The sequence below is a fragment of the Osmerus mordax genome, chromosome 5 (genome assembly GCF_038355195.1).
Source record: "Osmerus mordax isolate fOsmMor3 chromosome 5, fOsmMor3.pri, whole genome shotgun sequence".
NCBI lineage: Eukaryota > Metazoa > Chordata > Actinopteri > Osmeriformes > Osmeridae > Osmerus > Osmerus mordax.
Window position 1 is genome coordinate 9,958,676 of NC_090054.1, and position 25,309 is coordinate 9,983,984.

General features: G+C 41.3%; 3 protein-coding genes across 3 annotated transcripts; 2 read left to right on the forward strand and 1 right to left on the reverse strand.

Moving 5' to 3' along the window:
• Positions 1–8,595: 8,595 nt before the first annotated feature.
• rgra (retinal G protein coupled receptor a) lies at positions 8,596–12,496 on the reverse strand. Its single transcript, XM_067236815.1, has 7 exons — positions 12,181–12,496; positions 11,740–11,896; positions 11,070–11,191; positions 10,154–10,307; positions 9,912–10,029; positions 8,892–9,005; positions 8,596–8,747 (listed from the first exon to the last, which is right to left on the reverse strand). The coding sequence occupies exons 1-7, from the start codon at positions 12,257–12,259 to the stop codon at positions 8,604–8,606; spliced, it is 888 nt and encodes a 295-aa protein (XP_067092916.1). The 5' UTR covers positions 12,260–12,496; the 3' UTR covers positions 8,596–8,603.
• Positions 12,497–17,964: 5,468 nt separating this feature from the next.
• lrit1a (leucine-rich repeat, immunoglobulin-like and transmembrane domains 1a) lies at positions 17,965–21,102 on the forward strand. Its single transcript, XM_067236881.1, has 4 exons — positions 17,965–18,086; positions 18,502–18,962; positions 19,403–19,708; positions 20,036–21,102. Exons 1-4 carry the CDS (start codon positions 17,965–17,967, stop codon positions 21,100–21,102), a joined length of 1,956 nt encoding a protein of 651 aa, XP_067092982.1.
• Positions 21,103–22,453: 1,351 nt separating this feature from the next.
• Positions 22,454–24,838, forward strand: lrit2 (leucine-rich repeat, immunoglobulin-like and transmembrane domains 2). Its single transcript, XM_067236611.1, has 3 exons — positions 22,454–22,563; positions 22,751–23,535; positions 24,024–24,838. Exons 1-3 carry the CDS (start codon positions 22,454–22,456, stop codon positions 24,836–24,838), a joined length of 1,710 nt encoding a protein of 569 aa, XP_067092712.1.
• Positions 24,839–25,309: the final 471 nt, after the last annotated feature.

Here is a 25,309-nt window from a genome sequence, read left to right on the forward strand (position 1 = left end):
AGTTTTATTTTGATGCAGGTTCTAGAATAGAAAATATACATATATTGGGGAAGAAAGTTATGGATATTTTGACCTGAGTTAGCCATGTGCCTAAAACAGAAATGCAAACCATCAAGATCCATTGGTGCCTTTTGTTCAAGATGAGGAGCTGGGGGCTTGTCCCAAGCACACAATAAGGAAACATGTTTAGACAAACCAGGTTATTTGGTGAATGTCAGAAAGTGAATATGGTAAGAGAAGGATATGTCAATATTGAGACATAAAGGTGTGCATTGATATAACACTTATGTCTACTCACAAGATACACATCTCTTAAAATATTGATTAGTGAGGACCATAGGACCTACCCATCCAAGCTTGATGCATTCACCACACCCCCTCCCCGCCCCTCCTTTACTATCTCAATGCTTGTCAGTAAAAATCAGAAAACCACCTGTACAACAAAGAAACCATTTTTTATTTCAGAGATCAAGTCACGAAACATAAAACATCCATATTCAGCCTACTACACCAAAGATAATTCATATAGCCACACTCCACATCATTGCCAAATACAGTACATTGCAATGAAAATCCTTGATTCCCCAAGGAATCATGCCATAATAATTATGCAAGAGATTTGCTTGTTGGCTGACATTCACATTTTTACGTAAAATATTACATCATGTCTGAGTGAGAAAAGCCTCCTTAATCACATTTCGCTCAGCTACTCAATAATAGTGGGGGAACAGAACAATTGTGTAAAATACAGAGCCAAGGCTCACCCCTGGGACTGTCTCCATGACTCACTACTTGTCTGACTCCCTCTGTTGGGTTCTCTGTCTGGCTCTCACACATGTACACACTTATCTACTCACTCACTTGCTCACTCACTCTCTTTTTCCATCTTAACTCACGTCAGTTTTTTATCCAGTGGAAATAATGTGTTTTTAATTCTCTGTCTTTATGACTGTTACAGGATAGAGCCCAGGCTGGCCACCATAACAGGATTGGCTGACTCAGGGGATGATTTTTTTTTCTATTTTCTCTGCGATTCCACTCTGATCTGATTTGAAACCAAGCTCCGGAGATGCAAGTTCACCATGTAATCTTGTGTAGTCGCCAAAGTATTAATTTCTGACGGCCATGCAAAATGCATGACAGCCAGAATTCCACAGCCAAACAACTCAGTCAAGGCAAAGGACATGCTATGTTTTGTGTCAACTCACAGAGTGAGTTTTCATCTTTAGAGTGCTGACTCTCAAAACAGAAAATACGTACAAAAAGGAATTACCTATAACATACAACTTGATATTTAATGACCAATCAATAATCATCAATCAGTCATTAAACAATGGTCCAATAAATACAAAATACAACTTTTCATATACCATATTGTTACCACCACATAGTTAATCCTTTTTTACAGTACATATATGTGACATTTAGTGATGTCTAACCCTAACCTTATAATTATAGTATATACCATAAAAAGAACATGTCCCGCCACGGGCTGTGTATTTTCTTTCTGAAATTATTTCACCTGCCACAGAAAGAATGTCACTCAAGAACATGAACACACAGAAACAAAATGATTTTGCTGAGATACTTGGAATGAAATTGGTATCCAGTTTAGTAATCAAGTTTTTATACTTGTTTACATGACCCTTGCTCATGTAAAAATATGCTTAGAATTTGCAGTGTATAATAAATCTTCATTTTTTATTGCCAAAACAGACTGCTGTTATCCTTGGTTGTGATGGAGATCAAATGGATCCCAGATTCATAAAGTGCGTCTTAGCAATTGATAAAACCTGTCTTGATTAGCACTGGTTATTCAATTTCAACCTCTCAGAGGATGGAGGATGTTAGATTACTTTCTCCACAATCCACTCGTAGTTTTCTCACATGCCCATATAACTTGTTCTCATAAGTAAGAGTACAATCCGTAAATAATCTCTTCATAGATCCAAAAATGTTGAGGCCGAAATCTCTCCAAAGCAGTGATGCCTTTGTGGATCTGGCTTGTTTGAACTAACTGCAGGATCTGGAGTGGTGCCAGGGTACTGAGTGCAGTGCAGATCAGCTGAGGGTACAGGATACGTTCTGTACACAGGCACAGGAAGTGTACTGAATGGAAACAATTGGAAATTGAACATAGGCAAACATGTATTGGATTTTTTTCAATACAGATTATTAACTTTTATTAATAAACAACTAAATTACAAAAATATTACATAATTATGCTGGAGAAAGACAATTCCACAAACCAAGCTGGAAAGCAGGAATTGGCAGGAAGACACCAGCTTGTGATGAGAAAAGAACAGCATATTACTCATGCACTCCCATGATCATCCATTTCCGTAGAGTAGAGTAACCCTGAACCTTACATAATGCTGTGGCCAGTAGGACGGGCCCTGCATCCAGCCATATGCACCAACTCAAGCACTTTGCTGTGCAACATCAGGTCATCTTGTGACCCCTGTGCAGGGAATGAAGGGCCCTTGCACTCCTACCATGCGGTGCTTTTATGCTCCGCAGCATTAGAATGACCTCTCCCTTCAGCTAAGCATAGTCTCAAGATGCATCTCTTCAGGCTCCATCTAGATTACGTAATTATATTTCACTTGACCCAAGGGTACCAAAAGTTGCACTTAGCAATACTTACTTGTGATACCTGCAAATGTGTAGCTTCATATTGAATTTGAGATCTTGTTCTACCGCATGTTGTTGTGCCTCATGTGAGACTGCACCAATGGAATTGAGGAAATGTCATTTGTGTAATTTACATTTACATTTATTCATTTAGCAGACGCTTTTATCCAAAGCGACTTCCAAGAGAGAGCTTTACAAAGTGCATAGGTCACTGATCATAACAACAAGATAGCCACAAAAACATTGCGAGTAGCCAAAACATGAAGCACACATTGTGAACAACCAAAATAAGTGCCAAAGGGAAGAACCATAAGAGCATGTAGTTAAACAAGTTACAATTAAAGAACATGAACTGCTATAAGTGCAAGTGTACCTGTGGAAAAAGCAAGCAACAATAATAAAAACAATATATCACAGCGAGTATTTTTTTTTAAAATCAGTTACCACTAACCACAAGAGCAACAAGTCTCTAAGCAAGAGTCATTGTGATCCTTGAGGAAACTAACATCGGGTCAAGCGAACCATTCCTAAGTACCGTTGTACTCCCGGAACAAGTGCGTCTTGAGCCTTTTCTTATAGGTGGAGAGACAGTCAGTGTCTCTGATGGAGGTGGGGAGTTGATTCCACCACTGGGGGGCCAGACAGGAGAAGAGCTTGTGTTGGAACCGGGCGGTCTTAAGCAGTGGGACCACCAGGCGGTTTTCTGAAGAAGACCGTAGGTGACGGGTGGGGGTGTAAGGCTGCAGGAGAGACTTGATGTAGACGGGTGCAGTCCTGTTCACTGCTCGGAAGGTCAGTACCAGGGTCTTGAATCTGATACGGGCCATGATAGGTAGCCAGTGGAGAGAGATGAGGAGCGGGGTAACATGGAAGCGTCTGGGTAGATTGTAGACCAGGCGGGCCGCTGCCTTCTGAATCCTCTGAAGAGGGAGGGTTGCACATGCTGGGAGACCAGCGAGTTGCAATAGTCCAACTTGGAGAGGACAAGTGCTTGGACTAGCAGCTGGGTGGAGTGCTCAAACAGGTATCTCCTGATCTTCCGGATGTTGTAGAGGGTGAATCTACACGACCGGGAGACTGCAGCAATGTGGGCCGTGAGGGAGAGCTCGTCGTCCATGGTAACCCCAAGGTTCCTGTCAGTGTAATGTAGTGTATATTGCACTGATCCTTCTATATTAGCATTCACAATACAAAATGTACACAATGAAAAACATATGAAGTCAGTTAAATGAACATTAGTTCTAATAGATAGTGGGTCACAGTAGGGAGGAGGCATGCCTAGTGAGTGCAAAACAAGCCCAAGATGGCCATAAAGTGTCTGTAAGACGCTGTAGTTCTAGTTATCAGAAAACAGAAACACAGAAAACACACATTCTTACACTCAGAGGCCTACTATTAAAGTATTGACTTTTTAAGTTTTATAGTTTTCAGATTAATGTTACGTGTTCAAAAGCCTCCTGGACAACCAAACCCTTATGGATTGTCCTTTATTGATAGAGTTATTGATAACTCCTTCTGATGAACTGCTGCTGTAGATCCACTCAATGTCAATGTAAATAAAAGGGAAAAAAAGTGTAAGACAATACCACTGTATATTTGACTATATTTTGTATTGGATATCCTTTCACTAATGTGCATCTGTCATGTTCATGTGCTGTATGTGTAAGAGACAGAAAGAGTTAGAGAGAGAAAGAGCAAAAGAGAGAGAAGTGGTCACATCATGACAGTGTCCACTTCCCAGCGTTCTGGTTAAAAGTGAGTGATTTAATGAATTAGAACAGAGAGCTTTCTAAAGAGCAGTGACGCAAACCCCTTTAATCCAGATTACTCTGCTGTCACTAATCCTTTAAAAATACAATTTCTTCAAAAAACAAACAAGTATTACGTTTTTGTTATACTTTTTCACTTTTTTGTATATTCACCTCTACAAGAATACATTCAAATGGAAAAGGATATAATGCTTCTGGTCCTTGTACAATACATGTGTCTGTATTACCAGAGCATCTGTCTAGAATGCCACTGAAGACTGCACTGTCCATATTCAGTTTCTATGTCTGTATGCGTGTGTGTGTGTGTCTGCGTGTATGTGTGTGTCTCTCACGGGAGTGGGAAGTGTTTTAATCGGCTTCAGATCTGATGGAGAAGAGAACTAATCATGTAAAAGAATGTGTGTATGGGTGTGTGTATGTGTGAGTGTTTGTGTGGTATGTGTCTGAACACTGGGCAGTTGTTTGACTTTTCACCCTACTCTTACGCCTGGATGAGGCCGAGGTTTAGGTGAAGGTTGAAGCTGGGGTTGATCACGGGGCATTACAGTTACTCTCTGAGGGGAGATATTTTTGTAGACTTAGTTCCAAGACAACTGTATGGTCCTACTGCATTCTGTTAAATACTTAATAAAAATAAAGATAGTTTTTATCTATCATGTGAAGTCGACTGGGAATTCACTGAGAAAGAATGCAGCCTGTCTTTGGAGTGAGGCTTGCCTTCCATTTCCTATGTTTTGTTTGAAGTGGTGTTGAGAGTTAAGCCACTGTGACCAGCACAGGATGGTACTGCATGTGCAAAACTTTGTGACTCTTACCTCTGTAAACTTCACCTCAACTGACACTTTATATTGCTTGTCATATTGCTGGGTAATCCTCTTAAAAACCCATATGAAAATGTCATTGGTTTACCAGGCATAATCCGCAGTAAACTGTAAGTACCTGAATCTCTTCGAATGTAAGACCAGACTGCTGCTGTACGAGTAGAAAAGCTGATGAAAAAACAAGTTCAGGAAATCAATAAAATTACAAAATGGTGGTGTCCTGCCAGATTTGGATTCTAAGTGTGGTATAATCCAGGAGTTTGGAGACTCGGCCTCTTCCCCTTGCAAATCTCTGGCGGATGTTCTTTTAAAAACACTGATATCCACAGTTTTAACAGACATCTGGTGATGTGAAGATTTTTTTTCTGTGTCTTGTTCCTGTGGTCGTGCATTTAAATTGAAACAAAAGGAAATACTTGAACACTGTTCAGCTTTTTGGGGGGTTGAGATGTTTAGTTGTTTGACATCTGAACTATTGTGAACATCTAATCATCAACAATAATTTCATTTACTGTGCCCACTGAGGCAAATACACAACCCTTTATATTTGAGCCTGTGACCCAGTTTTACCAAACAATAATTTCTCAGGAGACATTTGAATGTGTTTTTTTTTTACATAGCCACATATACACAGACACTAACACACATACAGTCCAGCACAATAAAGCACAGCATGTCCTGTCCATTTGTAGGACTTATTTTTGTTCACCAGTGCATGAGATTGAATGTACTCATGAAAATGAATGTTGTGGTTACATACAAACAAACCAGTGATATACTGTAGGTCTCAGTAGTAGTGTCACCAAAGTGTCATATCCTGTAACTACAGTACAGTCAAGGCAAGCCAAAGTCATCCTAGCAGATGTCAACTCCCTTTCTAATTAATCTCATGTGTGGGTTTACATAGAACTGTAATTAACTATAATGGTTATATCTGCCTTTCCAGTCATAGCGTCAGCTGGGTGTTTTTCCTAGCTGCTCACTTCTAGGACCTTCATTTTTGTGTTCTAGTTTCTCATTCACAAGGTCCATATACTGTCAGTTCTGAATGGGCTTGACTGAGTATGCCCTGGTGAGTATGCCCTGGTCACTGCAGATGCGATGTTACCACATAATTGCGTAACAAATCAGGCCTCTGGGAGGACTTCAATTAATCAGCTTAACACCAACTGGTCTCCTCTACTGTACTTCCATGTATATGACGTGTGGAGGTTAGTTGCAATCAGGGTCTGATAAACAGATTAGAGTGCCTTATTCATTGACATGATAGATGTATACACAATTACAAATGGCAATTATCAGTAAGTCAGTGAGGTCTGTTGAGAGATGGCTAGTGATGTCCTACAAATGACAAGGGTCATGCTTGCTCATCCATGCGCTTGCTCAGGATTTTAGATCAATTATCATGACCAGAATCAGAAAGTTGCTACTGTACACAAAATGGAAGAGTTCAAATACGAAAACACATCTTACAGACTTCACTCTTCAGACAGTTTTGACATTTTATTGTAGATTACAAATAATTTGTTCTTCACAAGACTATACTACAAGGTTGACAGTGAACAAGCACTGTTTTATTGGCAATTGATTTGTCAGAGAGCACACACTTTGAAGCATTGACAATACATTTAGTCTCAAGAAGATTTATAAACTCTAAACCCGTGCTGAAGTCACTTTTCACAAGCAGACAGGTGACAACATCATGTTGTTTTACTTAAACAAATCAGTTTCTTTTCAAATTAATGTGATCCAAAATAGCACATGATTTCAATAAATTAAAAACATGTTTAAATGCTTTCTTTGGATATGTACCCTAGACAGAACATTTCAATCTATTCCTACTGTATCGTTGTTGTGCTTTGTTGCTTGTGAATACATGTACATGGGGTACAGTGATAAGTAGTTTACACATACAGTACATCTGGATAGGTCTTTGTTTGAGTTCCTCAGGAAACACTGAGTAACTCAGGACACACTCGGATGATGTCACTAAGGACATGCAGGTGACAGTGAGTGTTTGATTGTCAGATAACTAATTTGTCTGAGCTAAATGCTAGTGAATTCTTTCATCTTTGGACACTGTGTAACAACTTGTACAATTTGAAGTGCAGGCTACTGTGCAAACTGTTAAAGGTATTGATTATATGATAATCATCTATTTATGTTAGGGTCCTTAGACCTTGTGGTACACCGATCACTTTCAACGCGTAACACTGAAATTATATCTGCTGCAGTACTGTGAACAACAGCTACTGAGGTAATATGTTCAGGAGGCAACATTGTATTGTATATGTCATCTGATCTGTCCAAGTGAGGTAGAACACACCTCTTAATAGCTACAGTAGATAATATTAACAGGTTTCTGTACTGGATGATTTAATGAATAAAGAGGGAATAAAGGTACTCAACGACATTGTTCACCAAAACTGGTTTACCACAATCTTCTATTTCAAGCTACATCTCATTTTAAATCATAACCAGGGTAGGAGGTTTTTTCTTATCAAATTAATGTTATGTTCCAATCCTTGATAGTGGTTTTAGAAGCGTTCTGCACAAAGATATATGAGTGGAGAGAGAAAAACAAAAATGGGACAATTCATCTGCTTTAAAATGAGACCAAGAGGCGAGAAACATGTCTGATTAATCTCCTTCCTCAATGCTAATCTCAATCCCCTGGTCACAGAGGTGGGGGGTTGAGGGGTTGTGTGTGTGTGTGGAGGGGGTTCATGAAAAGCACTCTTGTTTGTGGGATTAAACAGTGGAGCACTGCTGACTCACTTGACTCAACCCAGATGTAGCTCAGGAAAACACTTCTGACCACAAAGAGAGTACGTTTTGAACAAATCCAATATGACGTAGGTAAATATGTCTGACGCAAAGATCTATTTTAGTGTGTGACTGTGATGGGTTCTCAGTCAAAGTTCTATTTTGACCTCAATGAGTCAAATGTCATTGGAATGTTGGAATAACACCATGGATAACTTGGAGGTGTATTTCCATGTTTGAATGGTGTCAGAGGTATTGGGGGGTCCCATATGGTTGTGGGTGGGGAAATGGGTAAAACTAATAGCATGGGACACACCAAGTTTGTCAAGGTGGGGGGATGCTCTAATACTTAGCTCCCTGAGACCACCTCCCATCCCCCCTAAATTTGGGTGAATCTACTAAATGTTATTCTAAACTGGAAAACCAAAATACTACACATCCAGATGACACAACACAAATATAGATCTCACACAATAACCTCAACTACCACATTCACTTGCACAACACACACTGACAAGTACACACATAAGGTCCATGGACCTATGACTTTGTTCATACCTGTGAGAAAACCACCAGGACCAATAAGAGTTTGTATGATTATTGGGTGCTTAGTTTATTTGGACTTGTTCTCAATTTGAGGCACTTCAATCTTTTCCCCGGTGAGGAACTGCCAGATTCCTCCTCTGTAGTTCTCATTTCCCAGGGCATACAGGAACACATTAAAGGTGGGAGAAGTTTTTGCCAGAATAGGAGCCATCTGAAAAACAAAGTGGGGAGCAGAACATTGTTTTCAACATTGCCATTATCTTGGGAAACCCTGTTAAGGGTTGTGAGGTCACATAATGATGATCATTATTCACATTCGCTGCGAGCCTGAATTTGTGTGTCTACATTCTCTCACCATTCTCAGTTTAGGTGAAACCAGGTTGGCGTTCTCCACAGCAGCATAGAAGGCCAGGATTCCATAGGGACCCCAGCAGAAGAGCATGGTCTTCAGAGGAGTGCTAGCATTGAACTACAGACAGACAGACAGAGAGAGAGAGAGAGAGAGAGAGGGGGGGGGGGGGGGGAGTATGGAGAGTTGAAATAGGGTGAGAGGGAGAAGAGGAAAAGAAAGGCAAGGGGGAGAGAACGGGCATGGATTGTTACTGCTAGACCATAAAGAGTGAATGGAGGAAGGAATAATGTCTCCAGTCATGAGGGTAACGTGCATGTGACAGGCTAGTCACAAGCCTGGGATAATGGCTGGGATAAAAACAATGGCTGATTTAGGATTATTTCACAATCAACTTGCCTTTCTCTTCAGCCAACAGACAAGTTTAATATACAGTGAGGAGTTGTTAAGTGTGTTTCACTACCTAGACAGGCTGTATGTTTTATATTTCTAATTTATTTTTTCAGGCACAGCTGTTTATGAATGTCACCAGATCAGAAATGCCTGTCAGATACTGTCATAGAGTTGCTATTTATGTTCTTGGTGTTATTATTTTTTTTTGCTTTAGCTTTGGGGCATCTGAGAGGGCTTTTTTTCCCACTGATCTTGAGTGACCGTGACATCTTTCTGATGTATGCGCCACTGTCAGTGCGTGCAAATCATAAAGGTTACGTAACAGGACTGCTCTAGTAAAGAGTTCACTGTGTCCACAACCCAGGCCACACCACTGTGTGCTTGGGTTAACGCAGTCTTCTCAAGCCTGCCCAGAACACCGTGAGTAATGGATTGAAAACCTACTAGAGAATAGTGTCCTTTCCAAACCCTCTCTTCGGCCCTGCATGTAAATTTCAGATCTCACTTTAATTGCTGAGACCTGGCTATGACCTGGTCAGTTGTTAAGGCAGTTAAGTGGGAAGATTGTTACTTGACCATTCCTAAACTCAGACCTCACAGTCTATGCTAATAAAAAGCAGCCAATGTTCTTACCCTAGGGTTTCCAGTCTTCTTGAATTTCTCTCCAATAGACTGGTATGAGGACAGGACAACAAAGATCTGGATGGCCATGTTGAAGATGGCCATGGGGATCAGGTATGACACGTAGTTCCTGTTCAAGGAGAATAAAACATGGTGTTATGTATGCAGAGTTTGTGGCAACCCAAGAAGAATGTCCTTACTGTAGGGGGCTGGAGGGAGGGAGAATCTACTGTAGGTTTGAGTGAGTGTGTTACCTGTCACCCTTGCTGTAGTCCAGAGTGCAGCAGGTCCTCAGGGGCTCGTAGTCGTATTCTCCCCAGCCGATGAGGGGCATGGCGGACCAGAAAGCCGTGAAAAGCCAGATGAACATCACCAGGGTAATAGCGCTGCTCCACTGCAGCTTTGTCCCTGGGGAACACAGGCACACTCGCGCTAGCCAGGAGAGGCACAAAACCCAGCAACACTACTTCATAACTACATTCCCCACTACAGTACTGATATCAGCACCAGCATTGCTCAATTGGAGTAGAAAAGCTATGTGTATTAATGACTTTAGCAGGTAGATGGTTATTACAAGTCTATGAGAGCACAAAGAAGGGAGACTCTTCTCCTTCATTATGGTGACTGGGCAGATGAAGTAAAGGGATGACACAGAATATTTAATACAGCCAGCTTCAAATGTTCAGGCTTATGCTTATGCAACATGCATTTATGTTGGTTTATCATACTGATATTATTGCAATACAAAAGTACTCTTTCTGCCGGAGGTTGGATGTTGTGTATGCTCTGTGGGCCTGGTGATGCTATTGTCTCTGGGTGTGGTAGAGATTTGTAGAATCAGTCTGTATGACATTAATCTGAAGATTATACTATCATTAAAGCTCTGGTAAGGAGCTTCTTTGCAGCCAACAGCATCTGAGAAGAGGCCAGATGGCCTCTCAGATTGACCAAGAGGCATACAGCACAGCTGCAAACAAAGGCCAGCCAGTTTAATACCTGAATAGTGGGTGCAGTGTGTATGAGGGGTGGCAGAGAAGTGTAGGATCATGTTATTGTTGATGGCATTGTTGTGGGTTACACTCACAGGTATAACTTGGTGTGTCGGTTTTAGAGTATGTGTGTGTGTGTGTGAGAGAGAGAGAGTCATGTCAGACTCATGATGTCACTTACTGGTGCAGTACTGGTGATATCTGTCCCATGCAATGGCAGCAATGAAGTGGATGCTGGCAAGAGCTGTCATGAAACCCTGGAATCCGTGAGTCTGGCACCCATCAGAGCCATAGGGCCAGTATCTGAGGTTGTACATAGAAAACAAACAATATTGTTATTGTTGTTGACTTATACCCTGTTTAATCTCTTTGGAATGGTCTGGATCCTCAATGAAAAAATTGGAAGCAGGTCACTGTCTAACAATAGCCATAAAGAGGGGAATCTTGTGCATCTGGCCCATATGCAAACCTTGAACATCATCCCACAAACCCCGATTAGAGATTCTAAATCCGATGCCTTTCCGTATCATTGAACAGGCTTTCGTGGAGTATGTTATCGGCAAGTTCACTCCCTGTCAACGTCATTTCTATCCACCGCATCGTTACCACCTATTCCCCTTGTTTACAATTTGCAAGAGGTCAAATCAATCCATTTTAGTTGTCAGTTATCGACAGGGTATTGGTTGGATTGTTTCAGGGAGCAATCGATACGCCTACAGTTGTTGTACCGGTTACATAACGCATGCATGGCCAATGAGTGACTACACTTCAGTGTTTCATATATCAACGTGAATAACTGGCAGTTAGTCGTGTACTCGTGAGGGGTAGATTTATTATGAGACGTCACTCACCTCAAGAAACTGGAAAAAGCAGCAATAGTGGCATTAGAGGATATGCCCATATCAGCCAGTGCCAAGCTAAAGACCAGGAAATTGCTGGGGGTTCGCAGTTCTCTGACTTTAAGGAAAGCTACAACTGTCACAGCATTCAGGAAGAATCCAAGAAGACCTACAGAGAAATAAGAGTATGAATGCATTGCACGCGCACTGATCACACAATAATATTAATTGCCCCTTTATAAATAATAGTAAGTGCTACAGAATATTGGACGTTTAACTCCAATAAGTCTTATTCATGTAAGCAGTTCATTCGCGTAGGCTACTGTTTACCCCCTCGCCCAATAACATTGGTCACCCATGACCGCGGAGCTTCGGGTCCCGATATGAGAAAACAAACGTACGCAGCAACATCGCAGCTCTGGATGAATTCAATTAGAAACCAAAAACACTTACCCTCCACTAGCAGACAAGATCCCAAGGAGAACACATCGAAGTCCGAAAAGCCATCTGGTAACGGGTAGGAAGACACCATCTTGAATGCGATTTGACACAATAAGTGCAGAAATCACAGCCCACACTCTCCGATCACTGACGATGTGCCTCAATATGATCTAACGAAGCTTGCTTTTAAAGGGTAATTTCACGTGAAAAAGCATGAACGTAATTATGTAAAGCCCTTCTCTTTTGCCCCAATCCGTACAAGAATGTCTTAATGAACATAACAACACAAACCACTGCCCCCTAATACGCATTTACCCGTCGCTACTCTAAAGCGCTCAATTAGTTACACAACAAGCCTTTGTGTCTACGAGCGACCACTGTCCTAAAAAGGATGCTCGTGATGTCAATACCACATGTCTGATGGCTATAGTTTGATAAGACAACAGGTGTCCAATGTTCCGGTTGGGCTTCTTCTAGCCATGCTAAATGCTTTTTCTAACGTATTTAAATGGTATGCTACTCTAAAATATGTGCATATTTCTATTGATAAAGATCTAAAATTAAGAGCTTTTGATCTTTAGATGAAAGTCACATGCAGTAAGACTGTCACTATGATCAGGGAAAGTGGGGAAAACATTTCGAACATATTCTATTGATTACAGGTAGGCCTGTATCAAATCCTACTGCTTGTTTAAAACCATGAGCCACTTACTGCAGTTAATCAACATTTGTCATCGTGAGACAAATATAAGTCATACAGCCTATTGGTGCCTTTACTTGCCTCTTGCCCAACCTATTGGTACATTTATCTAGTGCTGCCTCAATTTGTCTCTGTATCAACAATAAGAGGCATCAACAAACTGACATTAGACAATTCTACAGTTACTAGCTCTAAATGATGAGGTCGAAGTAGACCTGCACTCAACAATTATGATAGGCTTTAGTGGTTTTGGTGTTAATGTTCATACTTACCTTTGTTCTCAAATATGAATTATTCAAAGCCTTCTTCATCTAATTTTGATCTGGGGTGAAAATTACATGGAATTAGGCCAGAATGCAGTGAGTTGAAATATTGGAATTGGAACATTCAAAATAGATTCAGAGACAACAAAGAAGAGGGGGGGGGGGAGGGGGGGGGCTGGGGCCCCAGATTTCTGCCGCGCCCCCCCAAGCTCCTTCTGACTTCAGCCAAAATGGTTACATGTTGAAGCTATGAAAAAGTCTGTTAGTGCTTTCAGTAATATGCTTTTTTTTCAACCAATCTTTTAAAAAGATTCCCCAGTGATTGTCTGGTTGATAATGGGCAACGTAGGTTAGAGCTCCGCATCCACGTTTACCGATAAAAGTGAAATCAACCTCGAATCTCTTGCCACTCACTCACTTGTTCTCGAAGTTATTGTAGGTCTATATCGGTCTTTTGTGGAGGGCTTTTGACGAATAGTAAAGTGTAGCATTGGTGTTTAATGTTAGACCCTGGAATTTCATACTTTTGTTTCAGTTGTAATCTATATTTGTTTTCATGGAAGATACACGGGTTAAAGACGTTAACAGTAGTCTTTTAGCTTCGTTAGCCATCGATTGTTCTTTGCGTGTGTGTTTGTACCTACAAAGAAAAACCTTTGATCATGCATCGATTTCTGATCCCCAAACCATCTACTACTGCCCCTGCGACAAGGGATATTAAACTCGGGGAGTCAGATGGCTGAGCGGTGAGGGAGTCGGGCTAGTAATCTGAAGGTTGCCAGTTCGATTCCCGGCCGTGCTAAATTACGTTGTGTCCTTGGGCAAGGCACTTCACCCCACTTGCTTCGGGGGGAATGTCCCTGTACTTACTGTAAGTCGCTCTGGATAAGAGCGTCTGCTAAAAAATGACTAAATGTAAATGTAATCTCATACTCCAGAGCAGGCAGAGCGTGCTGGTCCTAGTGGAAGCACTTCCCCGTCTCTCGGTACCAACATTACCGCTGCTGCCTGTGGGTGAAGGCGAGCATGGTTTGAATGACAGCAATCCAATGCAGCCTCTTCTGCAAACGTACCCCATGCGCATTTTCAGCCAAGGTCCTAGGGCATCGCTCTCAAACTTGGTTAGAGAACTCAGCCAAGCTACACGCATGTTTCTGCTTCCCCTGTCGACAACTTGGAGCCAGAAATGATAAAGGCATCACCATCACTAGACAAGGTTTTTACCAATTGGAAAACGGCGGCGGTTTATTTTACATAGAGCTCAAAAAAACTATTCTGCGCTCAAATGAATGCCCAAAGATTTCCACAGTGCACAGCGCGCGAGCACTGTGGAGGATCCTGTCCAGCATCACATCAAACCCAGGATATGTCATGGGTTTGGGTTAAGCCCCGAATGTGTATCGTCTAGCTCCGTGCATGATTAACACTCGGATCGTTAAGCAGACTCAAAAATGATAACACAATGGTTATATAAAAAATTATACGACCCCCTTCCGTAATCATGATGCCCCCCCAGAAATGTTCACTGCCCCCCCAGTCAAAGCAGGCTGCATCCGGCCCTGGAATAAATTATACACTTTATTCCAAAGTGAAACATTCAACTGCTACATCCTAATTGACAGTTTTTCCTATGGACTTGGAGTGGGAACAAGGGTCATTGTTGGTCCCAAGTCAGTCTCCACCACAGGATTATGCGATTGGAGACCTTGGGGACAATCAATGCAAACCTTTTAGAAATTGTAAAGTATCATGTGACTAGTATGTGACAAGTATCGTGTAGCTATCATTGATGTTTCTGTGGCTTAACACTGCTGAATGTGTTTGATGAACGAATCTTGAGTTATTTGTTTCATATTTTAGCTTCTGAAACTTCACATAAATAGGCAGATAATGTAAAAGTATAAAATTATTAATTTATAAAGTTAGTTGACAGATAAGTGTTTGTACAACACAGGTCACTCAAATGTGACGACAGACCCAGATGTGTGTCACAAACTGACCTGATTAGGGAATTGCACTAAGTTGTCTCTGATATAGAGCCAACATCCACAAATCCATCTGTCCCTGGCTGACCTCACCAGTCCTGGCTTTAGGTGTTCAGAACATGAGCTGCTTTGCACCACATTTATTTCAATATTTGACTTTAGGTCTCAAATTAACTCAACAGACTCACTAACCCACTTTTATGTTGTTTCTGTGTGTGTCCTTGTGTGTTATGGTGAATCTTTATTTTTGACCTAACTTATTATACAGTTACACAGTTAACAATGAATGCCTGAAAAAGTGTCTGTTTCAAAATAAGTTCAAATAAGATCATAATAATTTCACACTAAGAGTGCCAAACCAGTAGATCAAGACATTAAACAAACAAATACAACACTCCATAAGAAGTGGAGAGAAATACGCTTTGATTACCTTTTTCACAAAGTACATGTTTTCCTTTGAAAGTAACTTTATTATAAATATTTGTGCCAAGATGCTTATATTTCCACACAGACTCAGATTAATAACAAGGTTCACCCTATGAGTCAGCACTGGCCTATGGAAATCAAGAATTATACTTTCTTAAAAACCATTATTAGATACAGATCTTGACTGCTGATTTCACTTAATAATCAGAATGACAAAGCATTAAAGACTTAAGCTTTCCATAATACTGAGAATCCAACCATTCTCCTATGGAAGAAGTCCAATAATGTTCCACGTTATTATATGTGAAAGAGGGCTTATTTTTTGCACACAGCAAATTAGATTAACCGCTTGAGAACGATAAGGAATGTGTATGATGTTCAACAAAGGCAACATAGTATTGAAAGATTACTAAAAACCCTTTGTCATTCTGGAAATGTTAAAGAATCCAAAGCACAAGACAGACACTATTTCAACAGAGCATTAGCATGTCCTGCATGTACACCACACACACACCCCCTCAAATGAACAGTCAATAGTAATTTATAGCTTCACAGTACATTTGACTAGATTTCCTTTTTTTGATGTTGGGTTACAGTGTAACATAAGATGGAGTCAGTGATTCTTTAAGGTGTCCTTTCTTTCACATTCTGATCCACCAACACAATATGCAGAAGGAAGTGTTAAGTATGGAAGTGTTAAATCATTTGGGTAATTGTTTCTCAAGCTCCAATTCCTTTCAATCCAAAGACGTGGCACACTTTAACTTTGTGGCCAATATTAACACTGACCATGTTTCTGTATTGTTTACATCAGGGGGCAACCCAAGGAAATCCCATATCAATGTGCAACATTCAACCTTTGGACAAAACAACATTTCCAGGGGTATTGCTCCAAGTCAAGTACAACGGCACTTAGGAATGCTTGGCTGGACCTGATGTTAGTTTCCTCCAGGATCACAATGACTCGCATTGAGAGACTTGTTGCTCTTGTTGGTTAGTTGTAACAGTTTCAAATTCTTGTACTCGCTGTGAAATATTTTTACTGTTGATTGTTTTTTCTACAGGTACACTCTTGCACTCTTGTGGGGAGTCCCTGTTGTTCAATTGTAACTTGTTTAACTGCATGCTCTTATGGTTCTTCCCTTTGGCACTTATATGGTTTTCCACAATGTATGCTTCATGTTTTGGCTGCTCGCAATGTTTGGGGCTATCTCGTTGTTATGATCAGTGACCTATGCTCTTTTGTAAAGCTCTCTCTTGGAAGTCGCTTTGGATAAAAGCGTCTGCTAAATGCATAAATGTAAATGTAATGTACTTTCAATTGGAAATAGGTGGCTTTTTCATTTAATGGGTAGGTGTTACAAATTATATATTGTAAAGTGACACATTTCTATTGTCATGCAAATAGTTGACAGTCCTTGATTACAAAGGTAATTGTTTTTGTTGCAAAGGTTACTACAGCCTGCAGCTTGGAAATATAAATATAAGTAAAATGCCTGAGAAGTTGCTGATAAGGCATGGAGAATGTCTACAATAACTGAAATGTGAGACCTTTGCTTCTGTTGTTCTGTTGTTATTTGCTTCTAAGAAGTTGTATTTCTATTTGGTCAACACTAGTTTACGAGGGTAAATTACTTTAAAACATTTTTTTTAAACAGACCTACATTGTGTTACTTGAAATAATGTTTCAGGCAATTGTTTTCAAAGCACTGTCAGAAATGTTTATTTCAAAATAAAAATAAACATTAAAATCTATACGTTACAAATAATACTATTATCAAATGTTTTGTCAGCCTACATATTATTTACATAATTTGTAATGAAAGCATTCACATTGTATTCATTTAAATAAGGTTTCATGATGATTATTATTTGTAATTAAATTGGATTGTGTGTAACCCACAAAAATAAATGTATTATTAAATATTTGTATGCAGTCATTGCAAACCTGTTTCATTAGGACCAAAATGTAACTTGTAAAAGGTTAGGTAGCAAATGTCCCTGTGTTAAGGGCCACCTTGTGGTAGAAAGCATGTTGTTCACCAGCAGATTAACAGTCACGACAGGGCTCAAATGAACAAGCTAAATTTGCAGAATGAAAAAAAAAAACTAACATCACAGTGGATTATGACCATTTCGGAAGTATTTTCTGTGATAATAAATAGGGACGTCTCTGCGCAGCCTATCGGATTCCGGGATGCAATACGCATCCAAATGAAAAGAACGCCAGTACTTTCACTAATCCTTGTCTATCCTTTTTATCTCGGGACCCATAGCAGTCTGATCACTATGGGACAGCGAAGCGGTGGGACAAAGCCATGCGGATGATATTATGATAAATGACAAAAGCAGGTCTGTTTGTCTCAAGTGGGCATTGACAGGGCGCATGTAGGCAAATTGTGTGCGCGTTAAGTGGGCCAAAATGTTCTTTGCGTTGATCCTGGGGCTCTACCTGGCCACAGGTGCGCTACCATACACGGTAAGCGCGTGCCCGTCGCAGTGCAGCTGTTTTTATCACAACCTCAGCGACGGATCAAAAGCCAGGTAAGTCCATGAAACACTGCTCAACGACCAAGCTATCCAAATCATTTGAAACGAATTCCATTTTAATAGTCTGTCCTCTTGGACTACAGATGTTTGAAATGGGAGGTTAACACTTGCACTAAGACGATTCCGGGTGTGCATGTTTGTCCAATTGCATTTAGTACGGGATTATCTCTCAAATCACTTTCACCAATTTCTCAACATTGTATGGCGTTTAGCGAGGCAGAAAAAACAAAACATCTGCAAATATATTGCACATGGAGTTTCATATTAAAATGTTGTTTGTTTGTGTTTGTGCATCACCAGGCCCACATTTGTGTTGTGCAAATGTATGCAATTTTTCACGATCCAATCTTTAACATGCAATAACTGAAATAAAAAAATTATATTTTAAACATCCACCCTTTTTTCACAGGAGCGTAATTTGCAATGACCCTGAGATCTCTCTTGTGCCAGTCGGGTTTCCTGTGGACACATCGAAATTGCGCATTGAGAAAACAGCCATCCAGCGGATTCCACGTGAAGCCTTCAACTACCTCTCTGGTCTTGAATTTCTCTGGATGTCTTTCAACACACTGACCGCCCTGAACCAAGACAGTTTCCGAGGGCTATTAAACTTGGAAGAGCTTCGTCTTGATGGGAACACGCTTGCAGCATTTCCCTGGGAATCTCTAATGGATATGCCCAGCCTCAGACTGCTCGATTTGCACAACAACCAGCTAAATTCCGTTCCGGCAGATGCCACGAATTACATAAAGAATCTCACCTATTTGGATCTGTCCAGCAACAACCTCCTGACCGTCCCGGCAGAGGTGCTTTCCACCTGGTTAACGGTCAAACCCGCGCAGGGCCCGGAAAGCTCAAAAATGATACTTGGTAAGATAAAATGAATTGGTCTGTTTTCATAACAAACAAAACAGGAATTCGCCTTACTTTCTATGGGAATCCTAATGACATACAGTTATTTGGTAAAATATTGTATGTGGTACGTTATGATGGACCTCAAGTCATGGGGCACTTAGACATCTTAAAAGGCAGTGATGGTTATGTATTCAGTATACATTCATTGTGAAAGGCTCAATAATAAATCAATGGATGTGTGATTATCCTCAAAATCATACATTTTGGAAATATTAGAGGAGCTGCAACTTCATTATCATTATGTTCATCACCCTCCACGGTAAGGATGATCATCATAGTGGATAGGCCTAATCAATGAACCCTAATTCCATCACATTATCATCCATTAGCCATGTGGCTGGTGTTTCCTAAGCTTTCTTCAAATGTTCAAACACGTTCTTCTCGCCTCCCTCAAGGTCTCCACGACAACCCATGGATGTGTGACTGCCGATTATACGACCTGGTCCAGTTTCAGAAGTCTCCGACGCTCTCGGTAGCATTTATAGACACGCGGCTGCGTTGCTCCGCTCCCGAGAGTCTCTCTGGCGTACTCTTCAGCGACGCAGATTTACGGCGTTGTCAGATTCCGCGCATACACACAGCGGTGGCGCGCGTCCGCAGCACAGTTGGGAACAACGTGATGTTGCGCTGCGGGACCATTGGAGTACCCATCCCAGATTTGTCCTGGCGAAGGGCGGATGGAAAAGTCCTGAACGGGACAGGTGAGTAACAACCTTTGCATTGGAGTAAGGGTTGGTTTGTGTGTGTGACTGGTTGAGAGAAGAAGTATTAATCTACACTGAAACGCATGGCAATACAAGAGACAGATAAAGACATTCAATGTAGATGGGAAGACATTTAAAAATAGTATGCCCATTTATTACAGTGAGATTTATTGAAGATTTTGCACGTCCTTGACAACCATGTCGGCTAAGAAAGTCGACTGTAATCCCTTTTAAAAACCCAGCACGTTTTTATTAATTAAAGATTTAACCTTTTTGTACCTCAAGATTGGTCTTTCTCAAACAGCTATTCTTTGTCTCTCACAGTCCAAGAGGAGAACTCCAAAGAGGGGATAATATGGTCCATTCTGAGTGTCCCGGCTGTGTCGTTCCGTGATTCAGGGAAGTACATTTGCAAGGCCACCAACTATGCTGGCAGCACTGAGGCGGTCATCTCTCTGGTAGTCTCCGACTTGCCAAAACCCGAGACCAACCAAACCAGTGCAACCTCTGCTGCTGCTGCTGCTAAGAAGTCAAAACCCAAGAAGCCCAGTGGGGTTGTAAAGGCCGCTTACCAGGAGAAGCTAGTGGCCAGATACGTGGCTCCCACCCAAAGTCCTCCCCCTTTTCCAGCCTTGGAGCCTGGTGCTGGAGCTGGGGTAGCCAGCTACACTGTGGCGGACAAAGTCATCCCTGGGCCTACCACATCTCAGAGCCCTGACGGCTTTCTGGAGTTGGAGAAGACCAACCTCAGCAACCTGGCGGCCAACACCTCGTCCCTCCAGCAGGACCCTGCCCGGCTGGTCCGACAGGTCAAGGTGGTGGGGGACACAGACAACACCATTTCCCTGAACTGGAGGGCCCCCAAGGCCAAGAACACCACTGCCTTCAGTGTTCTGTATGCTGTGTTTGGGGAGAGAGACATGAGGAAGATCAACGTAGGAGCAGGCAACAACCGTGTTACCATTGATGGTTTGGTTCCCAAGACAAAATACATAGCCTGTGTGTGTGTGAGGGGCCTCATCCCGAGGAAAGAACAATGTGTGATATTCTCCACTGATGAGGCAGCCAGCGCCACTGGAACCCAGAAGCTCATCAACGTGATTGTGATCACGGTCGCATGTGTCATTGCTGTCCCCCTCACTGTCATCGTGTGCTGCGGGGCTCTGAAAAGACGGATCCAGAAGTACTGGGGGAAAAAGTCCAAGGACATCCAAGACTCATATGTGACCTTTGAGACATTGTCGCCCGGAACCAAGGCCAAAGGACTGGAGGGCGAGTACCTGACCAGACTGAACCCAGAGGAGTCAAACAGACTGCTGTCAGCCCGCTCCAGCCTGGACTCTGAGGCTACGGCTAAGATAGAGGGACAGCCCAACGAGTACTTCTGCTGACGTCATGCTCCAGCTCCGGCTCCTGCCCCCCGCCCTCTGCCCCGCTCTCACCCATATCCTCACCTTCACCCCCACTCACATCCTTACCTTAGCCCTGCACTAGCACGCCCTCAAACACCCCTATCCCGGGACTCACCACCACCTCTCCCCCCTCGCTGGACGCCACCGCAGCGGGGCTTCTATCAAAGGACTCTGGGACGTTGTACAATCATGGAAATATCAGTTTAAAGGATGTTATGATGTTTATACCCCTTTTCTTAAGAATACATGTTTCAAAAGCAGAGTGAATAGGTTGTGGAATTCAGTTTCCAGGTATGAGGAATGTCTGCTGTCGATGTGTTCTGACTTAAGTTAAATTTCATACAGACAGACATACTACACAGACACTTTTCAAAATGAAATTAATGCTGAATATATTTAACTTAGATAATAATAGTCTAAAGGCTCAGATATTATGTAGAGATGATTTGTTGAGATTTTAAACCATCATGTGTGGTGAAATTATACCTCTTGATTTAATTATTAAATTGTTTTTGTAGAGACGATTTATTAAGATTTTAAACCATCATGTGTGGGTGAAATGATACATCTTGACTTATTTATTCAATCATTTTTGTTTGACAATTTTAACAGAATCCACCCCTTAAAATCTGATCCAGATAGGCCTATGTTCTAGAGACCATTGATATTTTTTTCATTGTCAATATCATATGTATGTGTAAGATTTGTATATACTTTTCTGTATGATTTACACTTACATATAAACCCATGCCTCTGTATATATATATAGGATGTTGTCCGAAATATATACATTTTGGCATTGATCATTACAATGAAGAAAGGGATAAAGCTGGAGCTGGAGAGAAGCACAGAACTGATTGAGTAATGCACATGTAAATCAAATGAAATTATGCTAGATGTTTAAAACATTTATATTCCTGGGCCTGAAACATTGACCACCCACCAACTGTTGATTTGTTTTGTGTAAAACCTAAATTAATATTTACCAATTCTATTCGATATATTTGCAACTATGATATGTGAATATTTTGAAATAAACTTTTATATGGTCTTAATTCATTCGTGTCTTTCACCTCTTGTTTGGAGAAAATATAATCTTCGCACTTATGATGTAAAAAAATTTTTTTAATGCGGTATGTGCAATGCTTTTTCTTTTTTCCATCGAAAAACTTCTCGCCAAGTAGACCAATTAGCCCTGCCACGGTTGTGTTATGTGTTAATGCATGTTTTCCGCCTCAGAGTCTACGTCAAGGATTAGGCTAAGCTTATTTTGTCTGCGCCACTTGATGCACTTGACGCACTCCTAGATCTATGTCGTGAATTTACGAATATGGATACATTGCGATATCTTATAGTTTTAGGTTTGGTTATCATCCAAGCGTTTCAAACATATTCTCAATGTTTACGTGGATGTAGCTGTGTATCAGACAGACAAGAAAGGTAAGCTTGAACTTAATATACCTGAAGGTAATGCCAAGCGGCTGTAAATCAGTAGGTGAGTCTCGACCTAACCTTTTGTTTACCGTACAAAGTAGGCCGACAGGTGAAAGTACCCATTATCTTAGGTTGTTTCCACAAAATTGAATGATTGTCTCAATAGGCTGCTCAATTCTTGTTTTCCATTTAGGTCACTGACGTGTATGGAAGGTACGTTCCTGCTCATACCAGAAAATATACCTGAAGATATTACAAAAATTCGTATAGAGAAATCGTACTTTACTGAGATTCCTCGCGGTGCATTCTTATCACTCACAGCTCTGGAAAGTCTGTGGCTCAATTTCAATGACATCACTGTTATGAATGTTAATTTTTTGGAGGGCATGGGAAATCTAACGGAACTTCGACTTCAAGGCAACAAACTCAGATCAGTACCATGGACAGCGTTTAAGGCTACTAGAGCGCTGAAAATTTTAGACCTCAAGCACAACTTTCTCGACGTACTGCCGGAACACGCTTTCAAATTTTTGTTAAGTCTCACTTTCTTGGACTTATCTTTCAATAAGCTTACGATAATTTCCAGGGATGTTTTTATAAACTGGCCTCTTTATCAGAGCGTACAGAGAAATGGCGGGCAGGAATTAGGATTCACACCTAATATAGTCTTGGCACTTCATGATAACACCTGGCTTTGTGACTGTCGTCTTAAAGGATTCGTAGAGTTTATCAGGTCTCTCAGCCCACCCATTATCCTGATGAACTCTTACTTGAAATGCGCAGGGCCTGATCTTAAGGCAGGTCAATTCTTCCATGAATTAGAACTGATAACGTGCATGAAGCCTGTCGTCACCGGCCTAACGACCAACATTTCAATGCACGTTGAAGGGAACATAACGCTCCACTGCTTAGCCAAGGCCAGGCCCCATCCCACAGTGTGGTGGACATATGGTCTCAAGTTGATAAGAGGATTTCATGGTAAGTTTTGGTCAAATCGTAATGCATGTTCCTCTAGATACCTCAGTGTAAATGAGTTTTATCAACTATCATATCAACTCTCATATCTAAACCCAACCACACGCCCACTGCTTACAACATTAAGAATAGCCTAGTATTGTGGTCTACATTATGAGGCTACTGATCAAATCTGAACACTGAATGAATGTAGATATACAGACCACAATCTGACTATTAAGGGGTGCGCAGATGCATTTATCACCATTCAATATCTGTAAGCTATCTGTATTTGGATAGAAACCGGAGCCTAACACAAAAGTGTTTCTTCTGGTTTTGTAAAAATATTTGTAAATTAAAGGAGATGAAAGTAAAATGATTATCGGGTCAATACAAGAAAAGAAGATATTTTAGATTTGGACATTTAGATTTGGGAGAGTAGTTGTTTTATGGTTTTAACTTTTCACAATATTCTTTTATTGTATTGTGTATATTGCTGTTACTCATCCCAGAGTCACAAGAGAGGGTTAACGAGGACACTATTAGCGCTCATCTGGAGATCCCCTCCCTCCATCTGGCTGACCGTGGTATCTATACCTGCATTGCTAACAACTTCATCGGCAACTCCTCCGTCAGCATTTTCCTGGATGTCCGCCCTCCTGATGGCTCCCTGCCAGCTCGCTCGGCCCTGTCCCCCATGCCTGCTGCCTCCTCCGAGGAGAACGTTTACATTGACATCCGCATCGCCAGACAGACGGTTTACGGCATCACCATTGAGTGGTACGCAGTCTTGGAGCGCCCAGCGGAAACCTGGTTCACCGTCCACTTTGGCCAAACAGACTCTGCCAAAAAGGAATTGATCTACATTGGCCCAGGTATCAATTCTTACACTGTTTCAGATTTAATGCCCGCCACGAAGTATGACATCTGTGTCACCTTGAAGAACAAGGCTCCCCTTGTCGGCCAGTGCATCCTGTTCATGACTGGGAGTGGCATCAGTGAACTGGAGCAGCGGGAGAAGCTTATCCATATTGTTGTGATAGTCTTTGCTATGGTTCTGGCTGTGCCAGCGGGTATGTATGCCTGTACCACTGACACTAAATTCAACTGCCTGGAACGGGTCTTGGACTTCTGTAAAAACAAGCGGTGGGAGAGTGCAAGTCCAAGAAAGGCAGGGGAGAGACAAGACACCTTTGATAGCCTGCAGGCTGCCAGTGATGAGGGCCTGATAAAGGATTTCCATGAGGAGAAGATTGTCCGCAGGAGGTCTGATGACCAATTACAGAAGAGCAAATCAAATCACATTAAACACACTGAAGTATATTAAGATAACACTGTTGTACTTGAATGGCAAACAACTGGATTTCTGGTAACTTATGCCAAGATTTTAGCACCTGTCCAACTTGTCACTGGTCCACTTGAATAGTTAAAGCAATATATATATTACAATATATATACTGTATATATAACAATATATTCTTGTCTGTGTTCTTTTTTCCTGTCCAAGTATGTTTTGTCTCCAGACTTTCAAAAGTGAATATGTAATGTTATAACATATCAAGAGGGGATATTGGTAGGCTGGGAGACACCCCTCTTATATGCTAAAGCCTTCAGTTGCTGAGTGCAGTCTTTGCTTGATGTTTCTCACACCTCACTGTGTACACAACTTCCTGTTACATTGGTAGTCATATATGTTAATAAGGTCAAGATGTGGTCTGATTGATTGTTCTTAAAGTTGATGGTTTGGTTGGGTATAAAAAGGAATGTGGACCATGGCTTCTTCTTCTCCTTTGGCTTC